At 47.0% G+C, this 23,746-nt stretch overlaps 10 protein-coding genes across 12 annotated transcripts; 5 read left to right on the top strand and 5 right to left on the bottom strand.

Moving 5' to 3' along the window:
• Positions 1–414: 414 nt before the first annotated feature.
• Positions 415–3,695, bottom strand: LOC117587800 (coatomer subunit beta'). The gene is made up of 4 exons (XM_034278748.1): positions 3,217–3,695; positions 2,524–3,143; positions 1,875–2,457; positions 415–1,804 (listed from the first exon to the last, which is right to left on the bottom strand). Exons 1-4 carry the CDS (start codon positions 3,569–3,571, stop codon positions 609–611), a joined length of 2,754 nt encoding a protein of 917 aa, XP_034134639.1. The 5' UTR covers positions 3,572–3,695; the 3' UTR covers positions 415–608.
• A 247-nt stretch (positions 3,696–3,942) lies between these two features.
• On the top strand, positions 3,943–5,959 carry LOC117587684 (protein disulfide-isomerase A5). The gene is made up of 3 exons (XM_034278577.1): positions 3,943–4,774; positions 4,828–5,439; positions 5,501–5,959. Exons 1-3 carry the CDS (start codon positions 4,114–4,116, stop codon positions 5,761–5,763), a joined length of 1,536 nt encoding a protein of 511 aa, XP_034134468.1. The 5' UTR covers positions 3,943–4,113; the 3' UTR covers positions 5,764–5,959.
• A 369-nt stretch (positions 5,960–6,328) lies between these two features.
• Positions 6,329–8,141, bottom strand: LOC117587685. The gene is made up of 2 exons (XM_034278578.1): positions 7,172–8,141; positions 6,329–7,109 (listed from the first exon to the last, which is right to left on the bottom strand). Exons 1-2 carry the CDS (start codon positions 7,832–7,834, stop codon positions 6,471–6,473), a joined length of 1,302 nt encoding a protein of 433 aa, XP_034134469.1. The 5' UTR covers positions 7,835–8,141; the 3' UTR covers positions 6,329–6,470.
• A 363-nt stretch (positions 8,142–8,504) lies between these two features.
• Positions 8,505–10,914, top strand: LOC117588199 (transcription factor TFIIIB component B'' homolog). 2 transcript variants are annotated; one of them, XM_034279332.1, is made up of 4 exons: positions 8,505–8,559; positions 8,623–9,650; positions 9,716–10,044; positions 10,109–10,914. In XM_034279332.1, exons 2-4 carry the CDS (start codon positions 8,654–8,656, stop codon positions 10,847–10,849), a joined length of 2,067 nt encoding a protein of 688 aa, XP_034135223.1. In that variant the 5' UTR covers positions 8,505–8,559; positions 8,623–8,653; the 3' UTR covers positions 10,850–10,914. The 2 variants fall into 2 exon arrangements, with proteins under 2 accessions (XP_034135223.1, XP_034135222.1); XM_034279331.1 differs by having other exon boundaries at positions 8,536–9,650.
• A 117-nt stretch (positions 10,915–11,031) lies between these two features.
• LOC117588204 (NADH dehydrogenase [ubiquinone] 1 beta subcomplex subunit 9) lies at positions 11,032–11,756 on the top strand. The gene is made up of 3 exons (XM_034279338.1): positions 11,032–11,213; positions 11,289–11,428; positions 11,489–11,756. The coding sequence occupies exons 1-3, from the start codon at positions 11,116–11,118 to the stop codon at positions 11,683–11,685; spliced, it is 435 nt and encodes a 144-aa protein (XP_034135229.1). The 5' UTR covers positions 11,032–11,115; the 3' UTR covers positions 11,686–11,756.
• Positions 11,757–11,857: 101 nt separating this feature from the next.
• LOC117588205 (DET1- and DDB1-associated protein 1) lies at positions 11,858–12,535 on the bottom strand. 2 transcript variants are annotated; one of them, XM_034279339.1, is made up of 2 exons: positions 12,394–12,535; positions 11,858–12,329 (listed from the first exon to the last, which is right to left on the bottom strand). In XM_034279339.1, the coding sequence occupies exon 2, from the start codon at positions 12,307–12,309 to the stop codon at positions 11,989–11,991; it is 321 nt and encodes a 106-aa protein (XP_034135230.1). In that variant the 5' UTR covers positions 12,310–12,329; positions 12,394–12,535; the 3' UTR covers positions 11,858–11,988. The 2 variants fall into 2 exon arrangements, with proteins under 2 accessions (XP_034135230.1, XP_034135231.1); XM_034279340.1 differs by having other exon boundaries at positions 12,401–12,531.
• Positions 12,536–12,619: 84 nt separating this feature from the next.
• Positions 12,620–13,949, bottom strand: LOC117588201 (immunoglobulin-binding protein 1). The gene is made up of 2 exons (XM_034279334.1): positions 13,736–13,949; positions 12,620–13,672 (listed from the first exon to the last, which is right to left on the bottom strand). The coding sequence occupies exons 1-2, from the start codon at positions 13,868–13,870 to the stop codon at positions 12,671–12,673; spliced, it is 1,137 nt and encodes a 378-aa protein (XP_034135225.1). The 5' UTR covers positions 13,871–13,949; the 3' UTR covers positions 12,620–12,670.
• A 104-nt stretch (positions 13,950–14,053) lies between these two features.
• Positions 14,054–14,963, bottom strand: LOC117588203 (glutaredoxin 3). Its single transcript, XM_034279337.1, has 3 exons — positions 14,671–14,963; positions 14,343–14,605; positions 14,054–14,280 (listed from the first exon to the last, which is right to left on the bottom strand). Exons 1-3 carry the CDS (start codon positions 14,878–14,880, stop codon positions 14,103–14,105), a joined length of 651 nt encoding a protein of 216 aa, XP_034135228.1. The 5' UTR covers positions 14,881–14,963; the 3' UTR covers positions 14,054–14,102.
• Positions 14,964–15,160: 197 nt separating this feature from the next.
• LOC117588200 (ribosomal RNA processing protein 1 homolog) lies at positions 15,161–17,696 on the top strand. Its single transcript, XM_034279333.1, has one exon. The coding sequence runs from the start codon at positions 15,277–15,279 to the stop codon at positions 17,206–17,208; it is 1,932 nt and encodes a 643-aa protein (XP_034135224.1). The 5' UTR covers positions 15,161–15,276; the 3' UTR covers positions 17,209–17,696.
• Positions 17,697–18,370: 674 nt separating this feature from the next.
• Positions 18,371–19,594, top strand: LOC117588202 (phenoloxidase-activating factor 2). Its single transcript, XM_034279335.1, has 2 exons — positions 18,371–18,601; positions 18,666–19,594. The coding sequence occupies exons 1-2, from the start codon at positions 18,386–18,388 to the stop codon at positions 19,518–19,520; spliced, it is 1,071 nt and encodes a 356-aa protein (XP_034135226.1). The 5' UTR covers positions 18,371–18,385; the 3' UTR covers positions 19,521–19,594.
• The last annotated feature ends 4,152 nt before the right edge of the window (positions 19,595–23,746 follow it).

Here is a 23,746-nt window from a genome sequence, read left to right as displayed (position 1 = left end):
GTTAACTTCTCATCTATATCTTCTCATGTTAGAAAAAAAAACCATTAATATACCGAGAAAATAGCGTACTTAACTGAGTTAGCCCGCTGTTTTTAAACAGTATACAGCCGCTTGTACAAAACATAAATAACCACGTTATCTTTCACCTGAACCACTTACCATTCATTACAGGATACTGCAAGAATAGACATGTTTAATTTATTTAATATACTTTAATGTCTATCAGTGAATCAGCTTTCCAGGCTCTGGCGGTCAGTTAAGGGTACTCCCGTAACGGGTTATGTACCCTTCCTCTCTTTCTATTGAGTTCCTTGTTTGCTGGTACATTTTTCCGCGAATCTCCCTAGCGATAACTATTGTTGTTATCGTTTTCCCGCCTTATCGTATGTGTTTAATATATTTATTGCTCCATTGGTTGTACATATTATATATTTATTTTACTGTTGTATAGGTAATGCACGGGAAAAAACATTCAATCAAATCAAATGCGATTGCATGCGCGGAATTGTGTAGGTTGAAATGCTCGTGTGGGACTCCCCTAGCAATAAATGAAGAATTTTATAGTATTTCTAAATCTGGCGAGCGCCACCTCCTCTGCCCTGCTCCATCTAATCGTCGCTTAAGAAGTCATCATCGAGATTGACATCTGTCGTATCGATGTTATCATCCAGCGTTATGCCGTCAATCTCTAGGTCGAGGTCGTCATCATCGTCGTCGTCCGCAACGTTGGCGGCAGAGCTAGCTTCCTGAACAGAGCTGGCCACGGGAACAGGGGCGGAGACAGGGGCCGCCTTTATTTTCTCCTCCGGCTGTCCTCCACTCTGCCGCTCGGCCGAGTTCAGTTCCTCGAGAGGGTTGCGCTCGCTATTCAAGGGAAGCTGTCCAGCCAAGCGGGCTGGCACTCTGCGTGTTCTCTCCTCCTGCAGATGTTGCTCCACGCGCAGGGCATCGGTGAGCCCAGGAAAGAGATTTGTATACTGAGCTGGATCGGCCAGCGATTGGCCGGCCTTCTCGTTCACCTTGCCCAGCTCCTCGCGCCACAGCTCCACCACACGCGACATCTGGCTGGGCAGATAGGTTCGGGCAAAGAATGCCGCCTCAGGCAAGCGGTTGTTTTCGATGAGAAGGTCGAGGCAGCGGTGCACATCCGACCGCAGGAATGCGGCCAGGAAGGAGGCGTTGTGACGTGCCATCACAGAGGAGACAGCCTCCACCTCCTCGAGCATCTGTGCATCGCCCGAGGCCGTGGAGAGCAGCAGCAAGCCACTGAAGTCATTCGCCTTCCTCATGCATTCCTGGACCAGCGCCATGTTATTCTTGCGAGCCGCCACATCCGCCAGCTGTGACCATTTCTGGGAGTTCTCCGCCTCTCGGGCGAGCTTCAGGGCTATGTCCAGCTCATCGATCTGCAAGGCCAGGTCAAACTTGTGATCAGCATCGGTGGAGACCTGCAGAGCCTGCGATTTGAAGCCCTGCTTCTCCAGAAAGTGTGCCACTCGTGTGCGATGCTCCTTGGGTATGGTCGGCAGCACCTGATCGGCCCGCTCAAAGTCGCGACGCATGACGGCCGTCTGGTATTCCAGCACCGACAGCTGCAGGCAGAAGCTGATCACGTTTAGCTCCTTGTCGCCCAAATACAAGCGGTTATCCTTGGGCACGTAGCCCAGCAAGTACATTGTGCGATCCAAATGCGACACGGTGACAATTTCGCCACCCACATAATAGTTGATGCGATTCACAGAGTTCGTATAGATGAAGCAGTCGCCGACCCACAGACCCGTCTTTACAGATTCAGAGACCTCGCCTGTTAATCACACAGAAAATTAAATGTTATATGCTGGTCCTGGCAGATCTTAGCAGGGAGGTGGTCTTACCTAATACATTGAAGGCACTCTCCACACCATCATCCTCCAGACCCTCCTTGGATTCGACGGCATTGGCCACTTGGGCCGTGTCCACGCCCAGTATGAAGTACGAATCGTCTGTGGCCAGGCAGACGAGGCTGCCACTCTCATTCCAGAACACATTCTTGGGCTGCACCTCAATGCGACGTACCAGCTGCAGGGTCTCCCAGTCGTAGAAGGCCAGTCCCGATGAAGTCTTCACGCCAAAGTAGTAGCCACCATAAATACTCTCTGCCCCATACTCGGGCGTAAAGCTCTTGCGCTCCTTGAAGTTGCGGAACAGCCGGACAGTGCCATTGTTCTCCCGTATGGCATACTCGTTGCTCTCCAGAGCCCAAACGAACTCCTGGGCCGACCCAAAAGCCTTGTTTCGCAGCGCCATCGATGTGTAGATTATGTACTCGCCATCGCCGCAGACAACCACAAAGCGGCCATTGGGATTATGGGCAATCGTCTGTGGGTAGATCTCGCAGGCGCCCATGTCCTTGACGGCAACGGGCAAGCGTTCGCCATCCTTAATCTCAGTGCCGTCAGCAATGGTCTTTAGATTAACCTGCAGGAGCAAACAAAAATTCAGTTAATGCTGCGACAGCACAAGGATTAGATGGCACCAACTCACCTGCTGCATTTCCGAGTGTTTGGCCCAAACGATTTTACCACCCACCACATCCATGGACATGGCTGGTTCCTCGCGGCCCACCTTGATGATGATGGAGCCCTCGTCATAGCCGAGGGCCACGTTGTTGGTGCCACGCATGCTGGAAATGGTCCAAACGCGCTCGAAGCCATAGTTGAGGCAGGTCTCCAGGCGGTAAGTGCCGGAATGCCATATGCGAACAGTGCCGTCCTCTGAGCCTGTAAGCACGATCGGCAGCTCGGGATGGAAACAAACGGCAGAAATGTTCTGTGCGTGTCCCTCCAATGTTTGCACGCACGTCTTGTTCTGGTAGTCCCAGATCTTGACCAGGCGATCGTCGGCGCCCGAAATCAAGTAGGGCTTATCACCGCCATGATAATAATCGACGCAATTGACGCCTTTCTCGTGTCCCTCCAGCGTAAAGTTGGCAAAATTGGAACCCAGCTGCCAGACCTTGACCGTGCGGTCCAATGAGGCAGAGGCAAATGTATTGTTGTCCTTGGGATTGAACACGATCTGCATCACGTAGTGGGTGTGACCCTCGAAGACCCGCTGGCATGCAAACAGCTTCTCCCAGTTCCACAACTTGATGAGCATGTCATCTGATGCAATCCGAGGAAGGAAAGTGAAACCAAAATTAGTATGGAATGAGCAGATAAGTGCTGTGAAACCTACCGCTACTGGTCAGCACGAGTGGCTGCGTGGGATGCACGGCAATGCAGCGCAGGTAGTCCGAGTGCGCCTCAAACGAGTTCACCTTCTCCAGGGTGTTGTAGTTGAAAATACGGATTTGCATATCATCCGAACCGGTGATGATCCAGTTCTTGCGTGCCACGAAACGGGCGGAGCGTACCGGGACGTCGCATACCTCGAAATCTTTAACCATTTGCTGGTTTTCATAGTTCATGATGTGTACGTGGCCATTGTATAGGGCGCACAACATCCATGGCTCGGCTGGATGCAGGTCCACACACTTGACCCGATCCGAGCGCGACGTCAGGCGACGCTTGATGTCCAGTTTGAGAGGCATCGCTGCTGATCAAGTAAACCAACCTTAACTCTGTGCAATGAATAGTAAATTGATTGCGGCGAGATGAAGAAAACTCTTTTGCTGTGCCTACTGCTGTCTTCTTCTTCTTCCCCTCTTGTTAATGTGTCAGACCTGTGCTAGAGTTGTCGCCTGCCACGTTCGGTAGTTCGGTTATGCTATCGATAGTAGTGTATGCCTTTCCGCCAAATAAACATATATATATATCTCCCTTTCACTGCATGGTTTTCCACATGAAGCTATACCTGTTTATACATTTTGACTGCCAGTTTAACAGTTGCATTCAAATATCAAACAACAAAAAATCGATAACCATACATCTCTGCTGATCATCGATGTACATTTGATTGCATTCAACAACCCTACGCTACGTCCACGTCCGTCTCTTCTCACAGCATTTTGGCTATATATTAGAATATCCGCTTTAAAATTGTATAAAACATGTAATTGCACTGTTACCAGAACAAATAGCGCCTTAATATAAACCCATAAAGTCCAATCAGTGAGCAGTGCGAACAGCCCCGATGTGGATCTCAGGCCGGATAGTGTTGCTCCTCCTGCTGGTGGCACTTGTTGCCGCTAAGACGAAAACTTCCGCTGTGCAGGAGGACGTGTCCGAGTACAAGGACTTTAAGAAACTATTGCGCACCAAGAACAATGTCCTGGCTCTGTATGTGACCAGTGCCAAGGCAGCGGCCGCCGAACTGAAGGTGTTCCGTGAGGCTGCAGAGGCGGTACGCGGCACGGGCACAATGTTGCTGGTGGACTGTGGACAGCAGGACAGAAAGAAGTTGTGTAAAAAGCTGAAAGTCACACCCGACCGGTACACGCTGAAGCACTACAAAGATGGCGACTACCACAAGGACTACGATCGACAGGTGAGTGTCGGTTCGATTGTCACGTTCATGCGTGATCCATCCGGCGACTTGCCCTGGGAGGAAGATGCCGAAGGCGACGATGTACTGCACTTCAGCGATGCTGCCACATTCACGAAACACCTTCGCAAGGACATACGACCCATGCTGGTTATGTTCTATGTGCCCTGGTGTGGCTTCTGTAAGAAAATGAAGCCCGACTATGGCAAGGCGGCCACTGAGCTCAAGTCTCAGGGTGGCTATCTGCTGGCAGCTATGAACGTAGAGCGCCAGGAGAATGCACCCGTGCGCAGACTATTCAACATAACAGGTAAGCCCCCCCGCCCTCTCGTACGTTCATACCTTAAACATTTCGATTCACAGGATTCCCCACACTGATCTACTTTGAGAACGGCAAGCTTCGCTTCACATACGAGGGGGAGAACACCAAGGACGCCTTGGTGGCATTCATGCTGAATCCGAATACAAAGCCCACGCCCAAGCCCAAGGAACCGGAGTGGTCAGCGGATACCAACTCGGAAGTAGTTCATCTCACCAGCCAAGGCTTTGAGCCCGCACTGAAGGACGAAAAGTCCGCCCTGGTCATGTTCTATGCTCCCTGGTGCGGCCACTGCAAGCGCATGAAGCCCGAGTATGAAAAGGCAGCGCTGGAGATGAAGCAACAGAAGGTGCCTGGCCTGTTGGCCGCCTTGGATGCCACCAAGGAGCAGCCGATCGCCGAGAAGCACAAGGTCAAGGGCTACCCAACGGTCAAGTACTTTGCGAATGGCGTCTACAAATTTGATGTCAATGTGCGCGAAGCATCGAAAATTGTGGACTTTATGCGGGATCCCAGGGAGCCGCCGCCGCCTCCACCGCCGGAGAAGGCATGGGAGGAGGAAGAGGATAGCAACGAGGTGCTCTTCCTCAATGACGAGACATTCAGCTCGACGCTGAAGCGCAAAAAGCATGCGCTGGTCATGTTCTACGCGCCATGTAAGTGTGAATATTGGTCTACAAAGGGATTACATATTAATATTTATCTTCTTTTCCACAGGGTGTGGACACTGTAAACACACCAAGCCAGAGTTTACAGCGGCTGCTATAGCGCTGCAGGACGATCCACGCGTTGCATTTGCCGCCATTGACTGTACCAAGCATTCCGCACTCTGTGCCAAATACAATGTCCGTGGATACCCCACTATCCTGTACTTTTCCTACCTCAAAATCAAGCTGGACTACAATGGTGGACGCACCAGCAAGGACTTTATCGCCTACGTGAACAATCCGCCGAGCACAACGGACCACACCGAGCTGTGATACGCGTGACACCGAGCAACTAACGAAAGATAGTTTCTCTCTATTCCTTCTCACTACTTTTGCAATCTCAGTTCGTGTAATAATTCCTAGTTGTATTCCATTTATATAATTAATTTCTCACCATTTAACCGGAGAGTATATATGAATTTATGTACGCCCACGCCTTGGCTTACTAATAAATTAAGTTTAAGCTTCATTTGAAGTTTCTGGAGTGCCTCTGGAAGGGAGAATGCCTCTGATATTACTTATCTGACAGACATACAACAGGCAATACTCGTTGCATGGTAGAATGTGAGAGGAGACTGTATCTCCCGAGGGGTTTGTATAATTTTTGCAATTCTTTTATTGTACATTTGTAGTTTCAATAGTTTCTAATCGCTTTTAAAACAATATCTAACCTTATAAGTAATATATTTTCAATTCAATAGCTATGTAGATACATGTATGTATAAAGCCTTAATCATGTGGCACACATTTCATGGGAGCAACTGAGGCCTGCACACACCGGTGTGTCTCGTATATTGCACATTAGATTTGCTGTGGTGTTTTATGAAATGGGTTTTAATGCTAGAAATAGGTTTAGGTTTATTTTTGCCAAAAATGGGTTGAAATGGTCGCAAGAAATAGGAGAACGGATCAGAGGGTCTGTTTTGTTTGGGGTTAGGAGCCTTGTGAATGGGGAAACCAAAGAAGAGATCGAACTTAACTTAACGCTTCTTTGTCTCATCGTCGTGACTGTGGCTGACACTGTTCCGGCTTAAACTGCCCAGCCAGCTGCCACGCTGGGCATTGGCCGTGTAGTCCTCGTTGATGATATTAAAGCTATTGAACATGTCTTTCATTTTGAGGGCACGCGTGCAGGCATAGTTCTTTGTGGCCACATACATTTTAGTTAGAAATTCGGGCATTTGCTTCTGCGTCACCCACGACTTGATGTTCTGCGGTATGGGTATGCCAGGATCGTCGTAATAGGTGAGTATGAAATGCAGGCCAGGCTCGTGGAATCCGCGGAATGGCTTGATGACCATCAAGCTCCAGTAGTCGGTCACCCTCACCTTGCCGGACAGTGCTGGATATGTGCTGTGCTTGGCCCCCCGATTGCAAATGAATATCATTTTTCGTGCCTCATCCTTGATGTAGCGTCGACAGTAGACGTAGTCGCGGTTCGCAAACAACCGGGGCCACTGCATTTCCCAGTAGATCAAATGCGAGTTGCTACCCGGCACAGGGTCCTCGCTTATCAGCTCCAATCTCAGGGCCGTGTCATCCCACTGTCGGCGATAGTCAAGATCTGTTTGCACATGGAGGAAATCGTCGGCTGTGATGTCATCAAATCGCGCATATACCTATTGGCAGGGAAACACAAGCATTACAACCGATGAATTTCACAATTTGTGCTCAAGTTTACCTTATATGAGTACAAAGATGAGCGTTCCTCCCGCCTCCAGATGCTAAACTCGTTTTTACTAAAGTACGGCTCCCATTTGTGATCGTCCTGGGCCTGAATGCGAACCACTCCAGCTGGCGCCTCTCGAGTATCCAACCCAATGGGTGTGTGACAATTGCGTATGGAGCCACTGTCCGGACCGGAGCCTGGGCTCGGCCCCTGCTTGCTCGTCGACGGGATAGATGCACCGCTCTTGCGACACCTTTGATTCCCCAGCTGACAGTAGCAGTATTTCATTTTCTTGGCCTTGCAGCTCTCGCACAGCTGGTTATTGGGCAGTGTGTTGATGAACTCAATGTCCCGTCGGCACATGTCAAAGTTGGAGAGCGACAGACGCTCCTTGTTCCAGTCGAAGCCGTCGCTGCCCATCCGCTTTATGTTCAGTCCCATGAGTCCCACGGCGCTCAGCATTAATCCACGTATGGGTGGCTGGAGCTCCCGGCGATAGTAGGCGCGCCATAGCTGCTTGAGACCCTGTGTACCGTAGACCGACTGATAGAATGTCAGCAGTTGCTGGATGCGCCGCGAGCGCTGGGCGAAGATCGACTCGCACTGATAGCTCCAGGCGCGAAGAGTTTCCCGGGATTGGGTTTTAATTGCCAAGACAAATCGATTGAGCAGCATGCCGGCTAATTCAATTGTCTGCTTGTCTGCCCCCTGCTTGCATAACAGCTGAATGTTGGACGGGGCAGCAGCTCACTGTTGTTAATGTTCCTCCGCGATTATTCGATTACTCCACACTCGTTGACTTAACACTGCAAATTTTGATTCTGTATCCCTTGCTAGCGACTTGACAGGTGTCCCAATGCACGAGTGGTTGGCTATGTTATGGCTATGCTTATCATTTCTAACCAATTAAAAAAACGTGCATGCTGCACATTTTCTATGCTAATGTTATTGTTGGTGTTGTTGTGTCGTTACAGGGTGAAGTGCTGTGAAATGTGACATAATTCGAGCAGTTGACAGCACTAATGGTAGGAGAGTGGAAACATGAAAAGCAATGTGGGTATAATATAATTCACACAATTTTATGTACCTCTACACTTACTGTAAATAAATGGTTTCCTTGTATCGGCCTTTTTATGAGTGTAAGTCTATATATATATTTTTTTGTAATTTAATCGCTACACCGAAATTGGTTCGTCTCAGACGATGAGTCCGCATTGACCAGGTACAAATGTTACTAAAAAGTTGGAACTCAAAAAAGAGTTGTTTGCCGAACGAACAATAAAAATATAATCGTGAATCTATATATGAAATGATTATTTTCTTAGAGGTTTTTTGGCAGGCCTTGCTCCACTGTGCTGACATATTTAAAGTTTCCCAACACTGGACTATAGAAACTCGTGGTGCGATATTGTGTTTGTTGCACCGATTTTTATTTCAACTTGATGTGTGAAATTGCATTTCAGCTGGAAAAGGATATAATAAAACACGGAGAGGATGTCAATGCGGCGCCAGCGCTTCAAGGCTATGGCCAATCTTTCGCACATCAAGCGCAAGGCGCGTAAAGAAGATCTTCAGGTGCCGAAGGAAGAGCTAGAGGAGCAGGCAATGGCAATTGGGACAGACATTGAAGAAGAAGCTATCGTGGCCAGCGGGGAGCTGGAAGATGCTGATGCAATGGCTTTCAAAATGCCCGTCAGCTCGGCTGGCCAGCTGGAGGAGGTGTTTCACTCTGACATTGAGGACAATGTGATACAAATGGACTTGCAGAAAACCGCCAATGGATTTCCCATGTCCCCGAGCAAGACTCAGGCACGCCAACGTGTGCGTCCGACGCCTGTGTTTGGCCAGCGAAGGAATAGCTTTGTTGGCTCCCCCATGGCCGGCGACTACGATGGCGATTATCAGTCTCCGGGAACGCCCACACGCAGGGAGCGCTACCTGAGCGGCTCGTCGATGGGCACGCCGCAGCAGGTAGCCTCGCCCATGCCCCCGTCTCCATTCAAATACTTTCCACCCGTCATGAGTCCTGGCATGGGACGCATACGCACGGAATCCACTTGTTCTGCCTACTCGGAAGGCGGCGGCAAGCAACGTAAGGGCGACGATAAAAGCCAGGTCAATCAGTCGGGACAACGAGTGAACGCTCGAAGGGATTTCGAGACGCGCTTCAACAACGGTATTCCAGACAAATCCACTTTCAAAATGTTCGACATGATCTTCTACAATCCCCTAAACAATCCCATGGAACAAAAGCCTCTGATAACCACAATCAAGGCCGAGTCCAGTGCCGAGGAAACAAAACCTACTCCAGATCAACTGATGGACGCCAAAGAGGAGGCCACATCAGCCATGCCCGTGCCGCAATTGAAGCTCGATGCCAACGGGGAGATGATCATTGATGAAAAGACTTTGGAGATTGAAACCACAGCCGAGGTGGAAGCACGCAAGGTGCTCGCCAACTCCTCTCTAATACTCATGGACGAGACCACTGGTAAGGGTGCAAGAAGTTTGCCTTTCTCGCTCACATATTTTAATACTTTCGTACCTCCTGCTCAGGTGACAATGGATTTTATAAGCGACACAGGCGCACGCCGTACTGGTCCGCCGAGGAGACGGTGCGCTTCTACCGCAGCCTGCAGATTATCGGCACAGACTTCTCGCTGATGTGCCAAATGTTTCCGCAGCGTACACGGCGAGATCTCAAGCTCAAGTACAAGCGGGAGGAGCGCACCAATAGCCAGCTGATCAACAAGGCGCTGCTCTATCCCAAGGCCTTTAATATACAGGAGCTAAAGGATCAGCTGGAGCAGGAGGATCGCGACCGTGAGGAAAAGGAGCGCAAGTGGCACGACATTATGTCTGCTCAGGCTGGCAACACCAAGAAGGTGAGTTTCAAGTCGTGCCAAATGTTAACATTTTAAAATACTAAAAGTCCTGTTCCAATTCCAGCGCACAAAATTGATGGGCAGCAAGGCTGCGCGTAGCATGAACGATGGGGACACGGTCTATGAGAATGAGCATGTGACCAAGAAGATGCTTGGCAAGCACGCCTGGGCCAAGCGCTGTAAGGCTTTGGAGCCGGATGAGAACGATGGGACCGGTGCGGTCAAGCGAAAGCCCCGGCAACGCCTCTCGAAAAAGAAACAAATGGAGGCTAATCAGCCGTCATTGAATTCAATCAAGGAGGAAGCAGTTATCAAAACGGAACAAACTGGATGTAACAATGTCAATCGGGGGGAGTTGCAGGAGGACTTAAATGCGCTTTTATCGGACGATCAAGAGTTCATAGTAGATATTAGTAAGACACGTGATAAAACCATCATCAATATGGACGATGGTACCCTAAGCTATGTCAGCGACGTTGAGCCTTCCACGGATGGGCCAACGGGACAGCCAGCAGAGGCATTTATAATTGATTTCATTGCCGATCAAACATTACCTTTACCAGCCGCAAACACGGACGAGCCAGTCGCGTCGACTGCCACCGAACATGGAATAGAGAAAATCCTTTCCGAGCTGGCAGAGGGTTCGTTGGTGCTTGTGTCGTCCCTCGATCCCGAGAACGAGAATCGAGTCGTCAATGAAATTTACATGTACGACAAAAACACCGGCGACCTGTGCGAGAGCCCACTGAATATACCTGAACATATTGTTCAGTGTATCATGAATGTTATGCAGCTAGAGGATTAATATGCATTTTGCATAGGTATATAGTTGGACACCTAATTTTAATTTAATTGCTTGTGAATAATTTATTAAATCTTTTTGTTTGATACATTTTAAAATATTTTCATAAAACTGTTGGAGGGCGAGAAGAAAAACGTTTCACAGCACTTGCAGCTGTCAAATGAATGTTAGTAGGGACGTTGTGCAACACCACTGTTTGACAGCTGTGTTTGTTGCTGTGCTGGGGCAGTAATTTCTGTAGAATTTAACAAATTAAGCGAATACAAACGATGGCTCAGGTCCCCTTGGCAATTGTTTCGCACAAGCGCCAGGTGTGCAGCTTGTACAAGCGTGCCCTGCGCAACCTGGAGGCGTGGTACGACCGACGGCAAGTGTAGTTGAACATATCTGCGGCAGATTATATAATGACGAAGTGCATCTGGTTGCCTTAACTCCCCTTTAGAAATGACTACCGCTATCGTGCTGTGCAGATGCGCGCCCGTTTCGACGAGAACCGCAACAAGGATCTGGGCGAAGGCATTCGACTGCTGGCTGTTGGCCAAAAGGAGCTCTTCGAGACTAAGCATTTCCAGTCCAGAAATTGTAAGCACAACAGCCTAATCTAATTGCAACGAGAAACCACTTACTATTTACCATTTGCAGTTGCCAACAGCGCTGGTGGCTGCGCCTTCGAGCGCGAGGTCATCCCACCCGATTGGCTCCTGGACTACTGGCATCCCCTGGAGAAGGCCCAGTATCCAGAGTATTTCGCCAAGCGGGAGCAACGAAAGAAGGAGTACGTGATCTGGTGGGAGAAGCAGCACGGCAAACCAGACCCCAAGGACCTGGGACACCATTAACTAGCCCTTAAACTACTGTAGTCAAGTCCAATAATTGCGATAAAAGAGTAAAACACATTGGAGCACCTCATTAATGGTTTTTATCATTTTTATTTAGGGGTTACAGCATGACTGCTCCTCTGACTGAGTGTTTAAAAGAAAAAATTTGGTAGTGGGACTTCCGTTAAAAAAATTTGTTTGTACTGATGTTTTGATTAAAACATATTTATGCGTGTGGGCGTTTGTGTACAGTGTACATGAGGGGGATAAACGTAAGTATGTATGCGTGCGTAGGTTGCTTCATATCGGTCGGTGTCCAGCCACTCAGATCAGCTCATTGGGATCTATTCTAGGGCGCTTTTTGCTGTTGCTTCCATTGCCATTAGGGGTGGAGCTGTTGGCACTGCCCTCGTTGCCATGCTCACGCTTACGCTGCAATGTCTTTTTGTCCCACTGCTGCGTGAGATAGCGCAAGAGAACGCATCTCTTGTCCATCACAATGAGCTGCTCCGAGGCCTCATCTTCGGTGGGCAAATAAACAGAGGCCCGCTTCTGTGAAGTGCGTATGCCGTGCTCGTTGCTTAGGTGAGTGAAGTTATTGGAATCGTGGATTGGCAGGCCCTTGATAAAATCGCTTACAGACATCTTCTGCTGTTGTGTTGTTCCTACGGAATAACAAAAATTGTTCTTTTTCCCTTATGTTCTTAGTAAAACTCGACTCTACTCAACTGTCTACTTGTGCGGGGTGTTTGTTTAATTGCAAGCAATTGCGTATTTGTGCTTAAGCAAGACTTCTTTTGTTAATTTGTATGTGCCCTCGAGTCTTTTTTGTTGTTGTTATTAGTGGGGTTGTGGAGTTGGAATGTGACGGGCAGTGTTTTGCAACACCAAACTGCTGCTTGACGTTGTACAGCACTGTACTGCTTTTGCGGAGAATTTAAAAGTATATACACGCTTGAGTACTATTTCTTTTTATTATTAAAATACAAAAATACAAATGAGTTTCTTAGCTGCGATTGTGACGATTTCCGTCACCCCGGCGCACCACATCTTTGTACTCATCCATGCGTCTCATACGTGCCAGATTCTCTGGATCGTCCTCTTCAATTAGCTGATCCTCCACAGCCTTTTCCTCGTCCTCCTGCTCGTTGGGATCGCGTGCAGCCGCTATTGCCTGGGCCTGATTCATTTTGGCCGACTTCTCCGCATCGGGGAATATGCCCTCGTCAACGCGCTGCTGATAAAACTCATCCACGCTCATGACGGGCAAGCTGGGATATCCCAAGCCAAAAACTGCCTTCTGTGTGGCATTGCGAGTAATGATAAATGGTTGCAGTGGCTTCGGCTTGGGCGCTTGATGGTGATGACTATGACCATGGGAATGGCCATGACTGGAAGGACCTCGTGAACCCAACGGCTTGCCAGATGGAGCTGGAGGATCATCGTTAGGGCTGGACTCGCCACCTGCCAAGCGAGCAATACGCATTTTAGCTAGCTCCTTCATCATGCCCAAGGATTCCAGTTCCTGCTTGCTGTCTATGATGCTCTTGTCCAGATATTTCAAGAAGAACTCCCTGCGTATCTCGTCATCCGCCGTCTTATTTTTGACGGCAGTCCGCATTCGTGCCATGTACTCGTCGATTTCCTTCATTTTACGATATTGAGCAATTTTATCATTGCGGTTGAAGGCGGCCTCCACGAGCTCCCGCTGCTCGCTTTTTTCCAATTTGTTGGTCTGCTGCACGGTCCCTTTGGGGGCCTCGCACAGCTCGTACTCCTGGCAACGTTGCAGATGATCCTTGAAGTAAATTTCGCCTAGATCCATGATCTCTGTGCTGTTCGGATTGTTAATTTTGGTCGTTAGTTTCCCTAGGAAGTAGGGCAACAACATAAACGGCAACGAATCGGTGGAGACTTCGTCAATCAGCTCGTTGGGACTGAACATGCCTACTTGGTTCACAACCACTGTTGCCTCCTCAAAGTGGCCCAAGGCAGTTTTCACCTTGTTCTGCAGATACAAATTACATCAATTTACACACTAGACATTCATACATATGTATGCATATCTGACCTGAAATTCGCTGCCATTGAATGGAAGATCGCTAACGTCTAGCTCGTCGTAGAGATTCCAGCCACTTAGGAAAATATCAGACAGCTTCTTATCCTCGCCACCTGCAGCAGCCTCTGCGTTATTTGCATCAGCCATGAATTAATTATTAAAGATTTGCACAAAGAACCAAAATGTATGCACGAAAATTTGCGAAATGATTTGACGCCGGTGTCACAGCTGACGGTGTTGCACAACAGCCGTTTTAGAAGTCACTCAGTGTTGCAGAAGTCCAACTTCCAAGAAAGAATTTCAAATGTTTTTTGTTCAATTCTTTTATTAAATTGTATAAAAGAGGTCATCATTGAGTCTAATGCAAAAGCCTTGAAGTCTAACCCTTAAGAGTGGCTTCAAGCTCCTTGTTCGCCAGCAGTTCCTTTATAATGTCCAGGCCACCAATCAGTTCACCCTTCACATACACCTGTGGGTATGTGGGCCAGTCGGAGTAGGTCTTCAGGCCTTGGCGTACTTCCTCATCGCTCAGGATGTCAAAGGTCTCATAGGGTAAACTGTCAATAAATACAACCAGTTAATGAGATCGATTCAACAATTGGCTAAACTTTGTGCGCACCTCGTGTCATTTACGATAGCAATCAATTGTTTGGAGAACCCGCAGCGTGGACCATTACGATCGCCCTTCATGAATATCATTAGGGGAGCCTTGTTGACCAAGGCCTTTAAGCGGTCATCCAGTGATTGTCCGGTGGATGCCGCACTGCTTGCACTCTCTGCCAACTTCTTAGATTTGCTGCTGATAGCGGCAATGTCCACTCCATCCACACGGTCCACAGCCGAGCCCTTGGCAAAGAAAATAACTGTGGGAACGGCTTCAATCTTGATGAAGGCCACAAATAGTTAGCAAATATATGATAATCCCAAATTCACCTGATAATACTCACTTGATGCTTCATCGAAATCTCTGGAAACTGTTCGGCATTTAGGCTAATGAATTGCAGTTTGTCACCCAGTAATTTCGACAGTTCTTCTAACACATCTTTCACCTGAGCACACTGCTCGGCCCAGTCGGCGGCAAACAGCGCCACCGTTGTCTTGTCACCATTAATATATGTTTGATATTCCTCGGCTTTGGACACGCTCAGAACAGGCATTTTGAACACAATTCTGTTGTATTTAATTTATTGAAGTGTAAAATGAAATAAAAGCAAGCTGTGTATTATATCAGCTGAGAGTAGTGCTGGTAAGCGGCGCGCGGAAAAAAACGAGTAATCGTATTTTAAAAACACGCAAATTAATGCAGTGATATTATTTTTATAAGCTTACTAATCCAAATATTGGTATTAATATGCATCATTTAGGAAGAAAAAAACATACCCTACCTAGAGAAATTGCACTTTCTTGCACTTAACACTCTCCATTACCGTGTTGTAAAGCACCGCGAAGCACTATCTATTAATCGATTTGTTTCAACACGTGCAGAGGCCGCATTCAATACACACAGCATACGAATTTTTGCAATTAAAATTAAAACTTGATTTCAATTAAAAATGGTGACAAGGAAGAAGCCAATCAAGCGCTCTGCCGAGAAGGCTGCCATTGATAAAGACGAGGAGGAGCCAACACAGCCAAAGGTTCCGAAGGAGCTAATCGTCATAGCCCAAGAAGTGAAAATTGTCCGCGCCCTGGCCTGCAACGATTTGACAAAAAGAAATCGTCAAATGCGCAAATTACGCAAATTTTTTGAGCTGCGGGCAAACACAACTTTTTCCTTCACCGAAGATGACTTTATGCGGATTTGGAAGGGGTTGTACTACAACATGTGGATGTCGGACAAGCCGCTGGTGCAGGAGGAGCTGGCCGAGCAGTTGGCCCAACTAGTGGACAGCTTCGGTGGTAATACGGATTGCAGTCTGTTGTACTTCAGCGCATTCATGCGCACCATGTGCCAGGAGTGGTTCGGCATTGACCAATGGCGAATGGACAAATTCTTGATGCTTGTGCGCCGCATGCTGAGGTATATCTTGCGGCTGCTAAAGGCGAAAAAGTGGTCGTCAGAGCTGATCGATTCGTTTAACACCAGCATGCTGCAGTCTGTGCTGGCGGAGCAACCCAAAAGCCGCGGTCTGACAATGCACTACTTAGACATTTTCTTTGAGGAACTTGCCAAGGCGGCCAATGGAGAGATTACAGCCGGCCAGGTAAATCTGTTTCTGCGCCCATTTGTCAACTATGTGGGCACACAGCGCGACGCCAAGCTGGTGGCCCAGTGCCGGACTCGAGTGCTCTACCATTTGCTGTACCAAAGCGAATTGGGCCGAGACTATAGCGAAAAATACAACGCCTGGAAGACAATGGGCTTTCCGACCGCAAGCATCGATGACATTGAGAAACACGACTCGGGCTTTGACGAAGAAGATGACGAGGGCAACACTGAGGAGGAGCCGCAGCGTGCCACCTCCCTTGATCCACGCGCTGGCAATGTTGATGTCCACATGCCAGAGCTTCCCCTTAATGCGGATTGTGTACTGGATGAGCTGCAGACGCTGCTGCGCACAAACGAGTTCAACAGCAAACGTCGCAAAGGTTTACGAAAGCTAATCCAAATCTTTGAGACCTTTAAGAATGGAGAATTCCCGCTGGGTGTGCGCACCATGCCCAAGGTGGAAGGCACAACCCTATCCGAATTGGTGGAGCAGAAGGTGGCCGACATTGAGGAGATGGAGGACGAGGTCTTTGGTACTGGCAGAAAACTAAAAAAACTCAACAAGTCCAAGCGCAAGCGTCTACTGCAGTCCATTAACTTTGAGGAGGTAGATGAGCACAACTACGACGACATAATTGGCAAGGCTCTGCCCCCAGAGCTGCAGAAGAAGGTAAAACGCAATGCGAAGGTGCGTTCTAGCATCAACAACGCCTGGGTAGTGGAGGAAGTCAAGGAGGACGCCGAGGAGGGTAAGGAAGATAAGGTCAAACCAGCCAAGGAGCCGAAGGAAGCGAAGCAGTCCAAGCCCAAGGCAAAGAAGGTAAAGAAGGTGGAGCAGCCGCAGGCGCAGCCTAAGCCGGAACCAGAAACAAAACCTGCATCCAAAAAAGCTGCCGACCCTCCTAAGTCTGCAGCCAATGGTTGGGAAACGGCTCTCGAGGCTGGTGAGCAGGAGCTTTTCCTGCCCTCGCGCAAACAGCAACTGAAACAGATAAACAGCACACTCCAGAAGTCCACGACGCCGCAGCCAGCCCAGTGTCTTCCACAACAAGCGTCCACGCCTCAGAGGGGAAGTGCCAAGCGCGTGCAGATTCAAGTGAAGCGCAACAGCTCCTATCCCAAAAGCGACTACTATCGACAGTTGAAGTTATCCCCCGGCTTGCCATACGATGCGGACCGTTTGCCTGGCAAGAGCGCCCTCAAGCCGCACGTCATGCCTGGACCCATCAATCCCAACTACAAGGGTACCAAGCTACCCTTCAATGACACCCTGTGACGTTGCGTCCGTTGGCTGGGATTTGGACAAGGACGTTGATGCAGCAATCTTCAACAACAACAACAAAAACTCCATTCAAACGCTCTAATAAATGCGAAGAGAATGCCACATATAGCATCCATGATCGATTCTGTCGCAATATTAAAGTGAAAGATCGGAGCCCAGGCATATTATTTAGGGTTATATCTTCTGTAGGTCTTATACAATTTTTACATATATTCTTATATTACCTACCGCTTGCATTAGGTATTTTGTTAGATTACATTGATGATTCTACATACATAAGACCCTTTTGTTAGACTTAAAACTAATCGATCATTCGCGTCATATTCTCGCATCTACTTGAGTTACTTTTATTTTGCCCATACCAGACCCTGCGCTACATCAAGGCACAATACGCAACATATATTTAAATGCTTCAATTGTTTTTAAACATTTTAAGTTCACATGAGCCATGATGGAAATAAAAGCTACCATGTATGTGTAAACACGCGAATTATTTAATCTTGTTGGAGAAGTCTAGACAATGAACAGAAGCGCTCAGACTTACGATCCATCTATGAGTATCTTCGAGAATCGAATTGTAACAATAAATAATCAAACATCCTTCTTCCACCTCGTTGCATCCTTCACAATTGCTGTTGACAATCCGTTTATTTGTTGCGTAAATCTCAGCCAATTGTATGTATCTATTGTATGGATTCGTATTTAAGTCGTGTGTCTATCGAATAGTCTCGAAACTATTCCCACATCCATCTGCATGTCTACAGCGCAATCTGTCTGAAGCCCACACACAACACCCCACTTTCTCGGTGAGTGTTGTCGAAATTTGATTCAATTTACGTGCACTTAGGCGATGATTGCGCACCAAGATATGACGCAGAAGTTGAACAAATCCACAGCTGATCCACCTCCCCAGAAACAGTCCATCGTCGCAGCGGTAATGGATACGTTTTACGTATACGTGTTGTCGGCTGGGTGAATGGTACAGGAAGATGCAATTCCCACCCACTTATGCAGCCCAGTCTTTTTATAGCTATTTATAGCACTTTAATGGGTCACTGTGGGCACACTTTCAGTTATATTTAACCCAATCAAGAGGTTGGCCGCCGCCTGACCCTTGATGAGGCTATAAAAGCCACCGGACGAGCCGCACAGTTCAAGTTCAAGTGCAGCGATGTGGTTCACTCGGTTTGTGGTTGTGTGGCTTTTGGGCTGCCTTGCAGCGGGTGTTTTAGGCTTCAAGAGCTGCGCTGAGGAGAAGATTTGTGTGCCCTCCGAGCAGTGCAATGAGGGTCTCATGGTGGAAGGCCACTTCTATCCGGATCGCAGCAGAACCATGCTAGATGAGCAGTGTCATTATATGGAAAAGTGCTGCAATATCCACGATACGGTGAGGACAGACAGTGATTGAACAGACAGAAACTCATGCAATTGTATTCCACTCTCATATGTAGCTACCCACAGTCAGAACTTTGGAAGGAGCAAACTCCTGGCAATGTGGTGGACGTCAAGATCTTTGGTACTATCTCCGCCCGTTGGGGTACAAGCAGCAGGAAGCAAAGTTCGGCGAGTTTCCGTGGCTGGTGGCCATTTATGGGGCCTCTGGTTATTTGTGCAGTGGAGCGCTCATATCACCCGTAACCGTCCTCACCACGGCTCGTTGCGTGCAGAACGAGACGTCCGAGAATATTCGTCTGGTGGCTGGTGAATGGGATGCTGCGGTGGAGCTGGAGCCGCAACCCCATCAGACCCGTGAGGTGGCGGAGTTGCTGCTGCATCCCAATTATACGCAGACACCGGTGGCCCACAACATAGCAGTGCTGCTGCTGGCCAAGGAGTCGCCTCCCTTCGAGCTTGCGCCCAATGTTCAACTGATTTGTTTGCCTCCGCCCCAGATGGTGTACAACTACAGCCAGTGCTATGTTTCTGGCTGGCGGCGAATCGATTTCGGTGGCTCCGTGACGTTGCCTAAGCGCTGGACTCTTTACGCCCTGCCACGGGATCAGTGCATGGCGAAACTCCGGCTGTCCTACCTGGGTCGACGGTACTCCCTCAATGACACACTGCTCTGCGCTGGCGGGGACAAGGGAGACTTTGTCTGCGGCGATGGTGGCATGGATGGAGTGCCCCTCATGTGTCCGCTCCCCGGTCACGACGATCGCTTTGTTTTGGCCGGCCTGCTGGCCAAGCCAGTGCGCTGCGAAGGCCCACAGTTGCTGGGAATTTACACGAACTTGCAGTTCTACCGGCAGTGGATAGACCAGAAGCTCAGGGAACGCGATATCGACATACGGCAGTACATGGTGTAACCAGATTGTAAGCAACTCCCATATAAACAAAGATTATTCTAGGAAAATAATTGTGTGCGTATAAATGTTGCCAAGTACGATCGGATTGCATTCGCACGACCAGACGAGTGATCCGCCTGCCGTGGGCCTGTCGTAGTCAACGCTCCGACAATTGCCTTTAGTCGTTTCAGGACAGATCCAAAGATAGGTTCAGTTTTGTTTTAGCTGCCAAATATTGGAGTTCGTTGGAGATGTTGGTGCCTTGCTTACTTATGCAGTTGCTCGGTCTTTTGCTGCTGCATGGATCGGTGCATGGATGGCCATTTGAGGCCTTAGATAATGAAGATGACTTTGTCAATGATAATCACACCATTTGTAAAAACTGTACGCTGAACTATCGGGACCATGTGATCGTTCTGAAAATGGAAATTGATACGCAAGAAAAAGGGGCCATCTATCCGTATTTTCTTGGCATGTGGCTCTGTTTTGGGGCTCTGCTGTTCGTTCGCCACTACCGTCAGCGCCATTATAAAGTCTAAGGAAAATAAATAAACTAAGAAATACATTTTATTTGTAAACTGAAAAATTACACAGTTCTACATATACGTATAATTAAATATGCAAGCATTTGATTGGCTATTTATTTGCAATTTCGTTTTAGCTCATGTTAGCGGACTTGCCAGTGAGCTGCAGGATTCCAATTGCAGTTAAGAGAGTCGCTGGCTTGAGTCATTCACATTATTCCCAACTCACAGCTGAGTCTAGTAGGTTCTGGATCCAAAATGCAGCTAAGAGAGCCAGGCAAAAACTGAGTCGAGTGTGGTGTGTGCTGGAGCCAAAATACCGTTAAGAGAACCAACTGAAATTGAGTCGAGTGCAGCTAAGAGCTGCCTTGAGGCATTTACATTATTCTCAACTCACAACTGAGTCGAGTAGGTTCTGGACCCAAAATGCAGTTAAGAGAGCCAACTGAAATTGAGTCGAGTGTGTCCAGGACCACAAATGCAGCTAAGAGAGTCACGCAAAAACTGAGTCGAGTGTGGTGTGTGCTGGAGCCAAAATACCGTTAAGAGAACCAACTGAAATTGAGTCGAGTGCAGCTAAGAGCTGCCTTGAGGCATTCACATTATTCTCAACTCACAACTGAGTCGAGTAGGTTCTGGACCCAAAATGCAGTTAAGAGAGCCAACTGAAATTGAGTCGAGTGTGTCCAGGACCGCAAATGCAACTAAGAGAGCCAGGCAAAAACTGAGTAGAGTGTGGTGTGTGCTGGAGCCTAAATACCGTTAAGAGAACCAACTGAAATTGAGTCGAGTGCAGCTAAGAGCTGCCTTGAGGCATTCACATTATTCTCAACTCACAACTGAGTCGAGTAGGTTCTGGACCCAAAATGCAGTTAAGAGAGCCAACTGAAATTGAGTCGAGTGTGTCCAGGACCGCAAATGCAGTTAAGAGAGCCACGCAAAAACTGAGTCGAGTGTGGTGTGTGCTGGAGCCAAAATACCGTTAAGAGAACCAACTGAAATTGAGTCGAGTGCAGGTAAGAGCTAAGAGTCAGGCAAAAACTGAGTCGAGTGCATGCTGGAGTCAAGAGACAGTAAAGAGAGTCGATACAACTCCAGTGCAATTAATTTTGAGTGATGGTTTTGGTAAGAGAGCTTCAGGTGTTGACTCCGCTCAATCTGGATTTATGCTGCAGGCTGAGTGGATCAGAAAATCTTTGAGAATGAACTGTTTGAGTGGAGCTTGGGATTAAGTTTGGCAGGTTGAAGCTTTTTTTAACATTGAATAAAACAATATGTGCACCTACGTTGTTGTTTAAAAAACATGGTTCTATACAACATTTTTTAGTAATATAATGTAGGTTGAGATGTCTCCTATCTGAGAGAAGTGTCCTTACTCTCACAATTTTGGCGGATCTCAATAATTTTGGCAATTATTGAACGGCAACAAAAATAGCACCCATAATTTGTATTCCATAAAAACTTTTACTTTTCCGAGCTTTTTGATATTTTATGTTTTTAATTGATATAATAATCGGTAGTTTAAGTCGTTTGTAAACAGACAGTCAAAAAATATTAGTTTTTATGAGTTGTCGATAGCACTTTAGGGAAGAAAAAAGCCAAAGGATTAAAACTTTAAATCCAAAAGAAGAAAGCTATCCTCATTTGAGGAAAATAGTAGGTTCCTCATCTAAAAATGATACAAAATGTCCAAAGATAAGCAAAGCTAGATTAGATCCTGTGATCCGGAGGAATCCAATTTTTTTTTTCAAAACTTTAGATCCTATTTAAAACGACTACCAAATGAAAAACACAAGTCTTTGACACATATTTATATCTAATAATCATGTTGAGACAAGAATCATGGTATGTGCATGCCTTTCGTATTATGGAGGTAGTAAAGTACCCGTGCTGGAATCGATGATGAATCAACATTGCTTTGTTATTATATACTAAAACAATAATGCTGCCTTATATGCAATAGAAAATGCCGTTGAGTTGTGTCTTTTCATCAGGAAAATGACCCAAAACAGACCAGATAGAGAGCTCTAAGGGGTTTTAAAACAGCGACTTTTATTCAATGTTTTCTCTTGCTCAGTGTCCAGATATGAACCATTGGGAAAATCTTTGGTCAACAGTTAAGGAATATGTGTCTAATACGAAATCAAAGAAAATGTTTGACACTTGGGGGTTCTGCCAAATTTGTGGAGATGTAAAGTAAACTATAGTAATGCAATTTTGTGGAAATTTCTTTTCAATTTGAAGTTTTTTGAGCCTTAATGAAATTTGTCCTTTTCCTTCCAAATATTTCCAACTAAAGTCTCTATCTCTCTCTCTCTCGGATAAGTTCATCAGAACCATTGTTTTAACAAAATATCTCAAAGAAAAAAATAATTTTCATGGTGCTAAATTTAAAATTTAAACATACATATGTATCTCTCTTTATAAACATAATAATATTCCCATCAACGCAAAATTAACTTCCGATTCTTTCGACAGAGGGATGTCATAAATTTTCATATCACAATAATTGAATATTATACACCGCAAAACTGAATGCTGTCTGTCGTCCGGGTGTCATTTCCATAAATTGGTATCTAGTTTGAGATACGAGAAAGTATGTACATATGATGTAATGTAATGAAACAAAAGCAGTATTCGCATGCGACTGCGAGTTGACAATAATTGCATTAATTTCCTCGAGGATAACATTTGTTCCGAAGTGTTGGGACATGATTTAACAAATTAAGTTTTGCATGGGACCAGCAGGCACAGGGCGTCAGCATGTCGTGTACCAGTCTCTTCCCCTTCCTTAGCTAAAAACATCCTTCTTCCACCTCATTGCATCCTTACAATTCCTGTTGACAATCTGTTTAACTTGCGTAAATCTCCGCCTATGAAGTCTGTGCAGCAAATGTACACGTAAATGTGTGTACCAACATATGTACATGTACATAGGTCTATTGTATGGACTCGAATTGAAGTCGTGAGTCGTGTGTCTATCGAACAGTCTCGAAACTATTCCCACATACATCTGCACATCTACATCTCATTCTGTCTGAGGCCCACACCCAACACCCCACTTTCTCGGTGAGTGTTGTATGCATTGCCTGCCTTGTGTATTACAACTTTTCGAAATTGTATTCAATTTACGTGCACTTAGGCCACGACTATGACGCAGAAGTTGAGGCAGTCTACAGCTGATCCACCTATCTGCTTTCAAATGCTCCGTAATGGATACGTACACAAATATACGTTGTTCCGGCAGGGTCTACAGGAAGATGCAATCGCCAGAGAAAGGCTTTTTGATTGTTCCAATTCACACCCACTTAGCCAGCCCAGGCTCGGCTCTTTATGGGCACACTTAAAGTTTTATTTTTAACCTAGACATCTACTTAGACTTGTGGCAGCAAATGGTGTAAGAATATTGCGTTTATTATATAAACAAAGATAACTCAACGAAAATGTTTGTGTAAGTGTAATTGTTTCCAAGTTCAATCAGATTCCATTACAACTCCCGGAATTCAATCGACCAGACGGAGGATTGGGGCATTGGCAACTCGTTACCCGTGATGGGACAGTCACATTAAGCGATCAAACTTTTTCCTTCAGTCGTTTCGGGATAGAGGCAAACATAAGTGCAAGTTTTGTTCTACCTGCCGAATATTGCGTTACATTTGTTTTTCGATCGGCACAGTTTGCTGTGCATGAACGTGCGTTAAGAGTGGGATCGTTTGAAGAGAG

This window comes from Drosophila guanche, unplaced genomic scaffold, assembly GCF_900245975.1.
Source record: "Drosophila guanche unplaced genomic scaffold, DGUA_6, whole genome shotgun sequence".
In the NCBI taxonomy this organism is placed as follows: Eukaryota; Metazoa; Arthropoda; class Insecta; order Diptera; family Drosophilidae; genus Drosophila; species Drosophila guanche.
Note: the sequence above shows the minus strand (reverse complement) of the source record. Positions and strands in the feature narration are given on the sequence as shown.

Excerpts from the sequence above, each read along its gene's own strand:
- LOC117588202 (XM_034279335.1), top strand. The coding sequence starts at position 18,386 with ATGTGGTTCACTCGGTTTGTGGTTGTGTGGCTTTTGGGCTGCCTTGCA. Across the intron at positions 18,602-18,665 it reads GCTGCAATATCCACGATACG|CTACCCACAGTCAGAACTTT; the intron begins GTGAGGACAGAC and ends TCTCATATGTAG.
- LOC117587800 (XM_034278748.1), bottom strand. The coding sequence starts at position 3,571 with ATGCCTCTCAAACTGGACATCAAGCGTCGCCTGACGTCGCGCTCGGAT. Across the intron at positions 2,458-2,523 it reads AACACTCGGAAATGCAGCAG|GTTAATCTAAAGACCATTGC; the intron begins GTGAGTTGGTGC and ends TTGCTCCTGCAG. Across the intron at positions 1,805-1,874 it reads GAGTGCCTTCAATGTATTAG|GCGAGGTCTCTGAATCTGTA; the intron begins GTAAGACCACCT and ends TGTGATTAACAG.
- LOC117588200 (XM_034279333.1), top strand. The coding sequence starts at position 15,277 with ATGGTGACAAGGAAGAAGCCAATCAAGCGCTCTGCCGAGAAGGCTGCC.
- LOC117588199 (XM_034279332.1), top strand. The coding sequence starts at position 8,654 with ATGTCAATGCGGCGCCAGCGCTTCAAGGCTATGGCCAATCTTTCGCAC. Across the intron at positions 9,651-9,715 it reads ACTCATGGACGAGACCACTG|GTGACAATGGATTTTATAAG; the intron begins GTAAGGGTGCAA and ends CCTCCTGCTCAG. Across the intron at positions 10,045-10,108 it reads AGGCTGGCAACACCAAGAAG|CGCACAAAATTGATGGGCAG; the intron begins GTGAGTTTCAAG and ends TTCCAATTCCAG.
- LOC117588204 (XM_034279338.1), top strand. The coding sequence starts at position 11,116 with ATGGCTCAGGTCCCCTTGGCAATTGTTTCGCACAAGCGCCAGGTGTGC. Across the intron at positions 11,214-11,288 it reads GAGGCGTGGTACGACCGACG|AAATGACTACCGCTATCGTG; the intron begins GCAAGTGTAGTT and ends ACTCCCCTTTAG. Across the intron at positions 11,429-11,488 it reads GCATTTCCAGTCCAGAAATT|TTGCCAACAGCGCTGGTGGC; the intron begins GTAAGCACAACA and ends TACCATTTGCAG.
- LOC117588205 (XM_034279339.1), bottom strand. The coding sequence starts at position 12,309 with ATGTCTGTAAGCGATTTTATCAAGGGCCTGCCAATCCACGATTCCAAT.
- LOC117588201 (XM_034279334.1), bottom strand. The coding sequence starts at position 13,870 with ATGGCTGATGCAAATAACGCAGAGGCTGCTGCAGGTGGCGAGGATAAG. Across the intron at positions 13,673-13,735 it reads TCAATGGCAGCGAATTTCAG|AACAAGGTGAAAACTGCCTT; the intron begins GTCAGATATGCA and ends TTGTATCTGCAG.
- LOC117588203 (XM_034279337.1), bottom strand. The coding sequence starts at position 14,880 with ATGCCTGTTCTGAGCGTGTCCAAAGCCGAGGAATATCAAACATATATT. Across the intron at positions 14,606-14,670 it reads AGATTTCGATGAAGCATCAA|ATTGAAGCCGTTCCCACAGT; the intron begins GTGAGTATTATC and ends GCCTTCATCAAG. Across the intron at positions 14,281-14,342 it reads GCTATCGTAAATGACACGAG|TTTACCCTATGAGACCTTTG; the intron begins GTGCGCACAAAG and ends ATTTATTGACAG.
- LOC117587684 (XM_034278577.1), top strand. The coding sequence starts at position 4,114 with ATGTGGATCTCAGGCCGGATAGTGTTGCTCCTCCTGCTGGTGGCACTT. Across the intron at positions 4,775-4,827 it reads CAGACTATTCAACATAACAG|GATTCCCCACACTGATCTAC; the intron begins GTAAGCCCCCCC and ends TTCGATTCACAG. Across the intron at positions 5,440-5,500 it reads GGTCATGTTCTACGCGCCAT|GGTGTGGACACTGTAAACAC; the intron begins GTAAGTGTGAAT and ends TCTTTTCCACAG.
- LOC117587685 (XM_034278578.1), bottom strand. The coding sequence starts at position 7,834 with ATGCTGCTCAATCGATTTGTCTTGGCAATTAAAACCCAATCCCGGGAA. Across the intron at positions 7,110-7,171 it reads CATCTTTGTACTCATATAAG|GTATATGCGCGATTTGATGA; the intron begins GTAAACTTGAGC and ends CCCTGCCAATAG.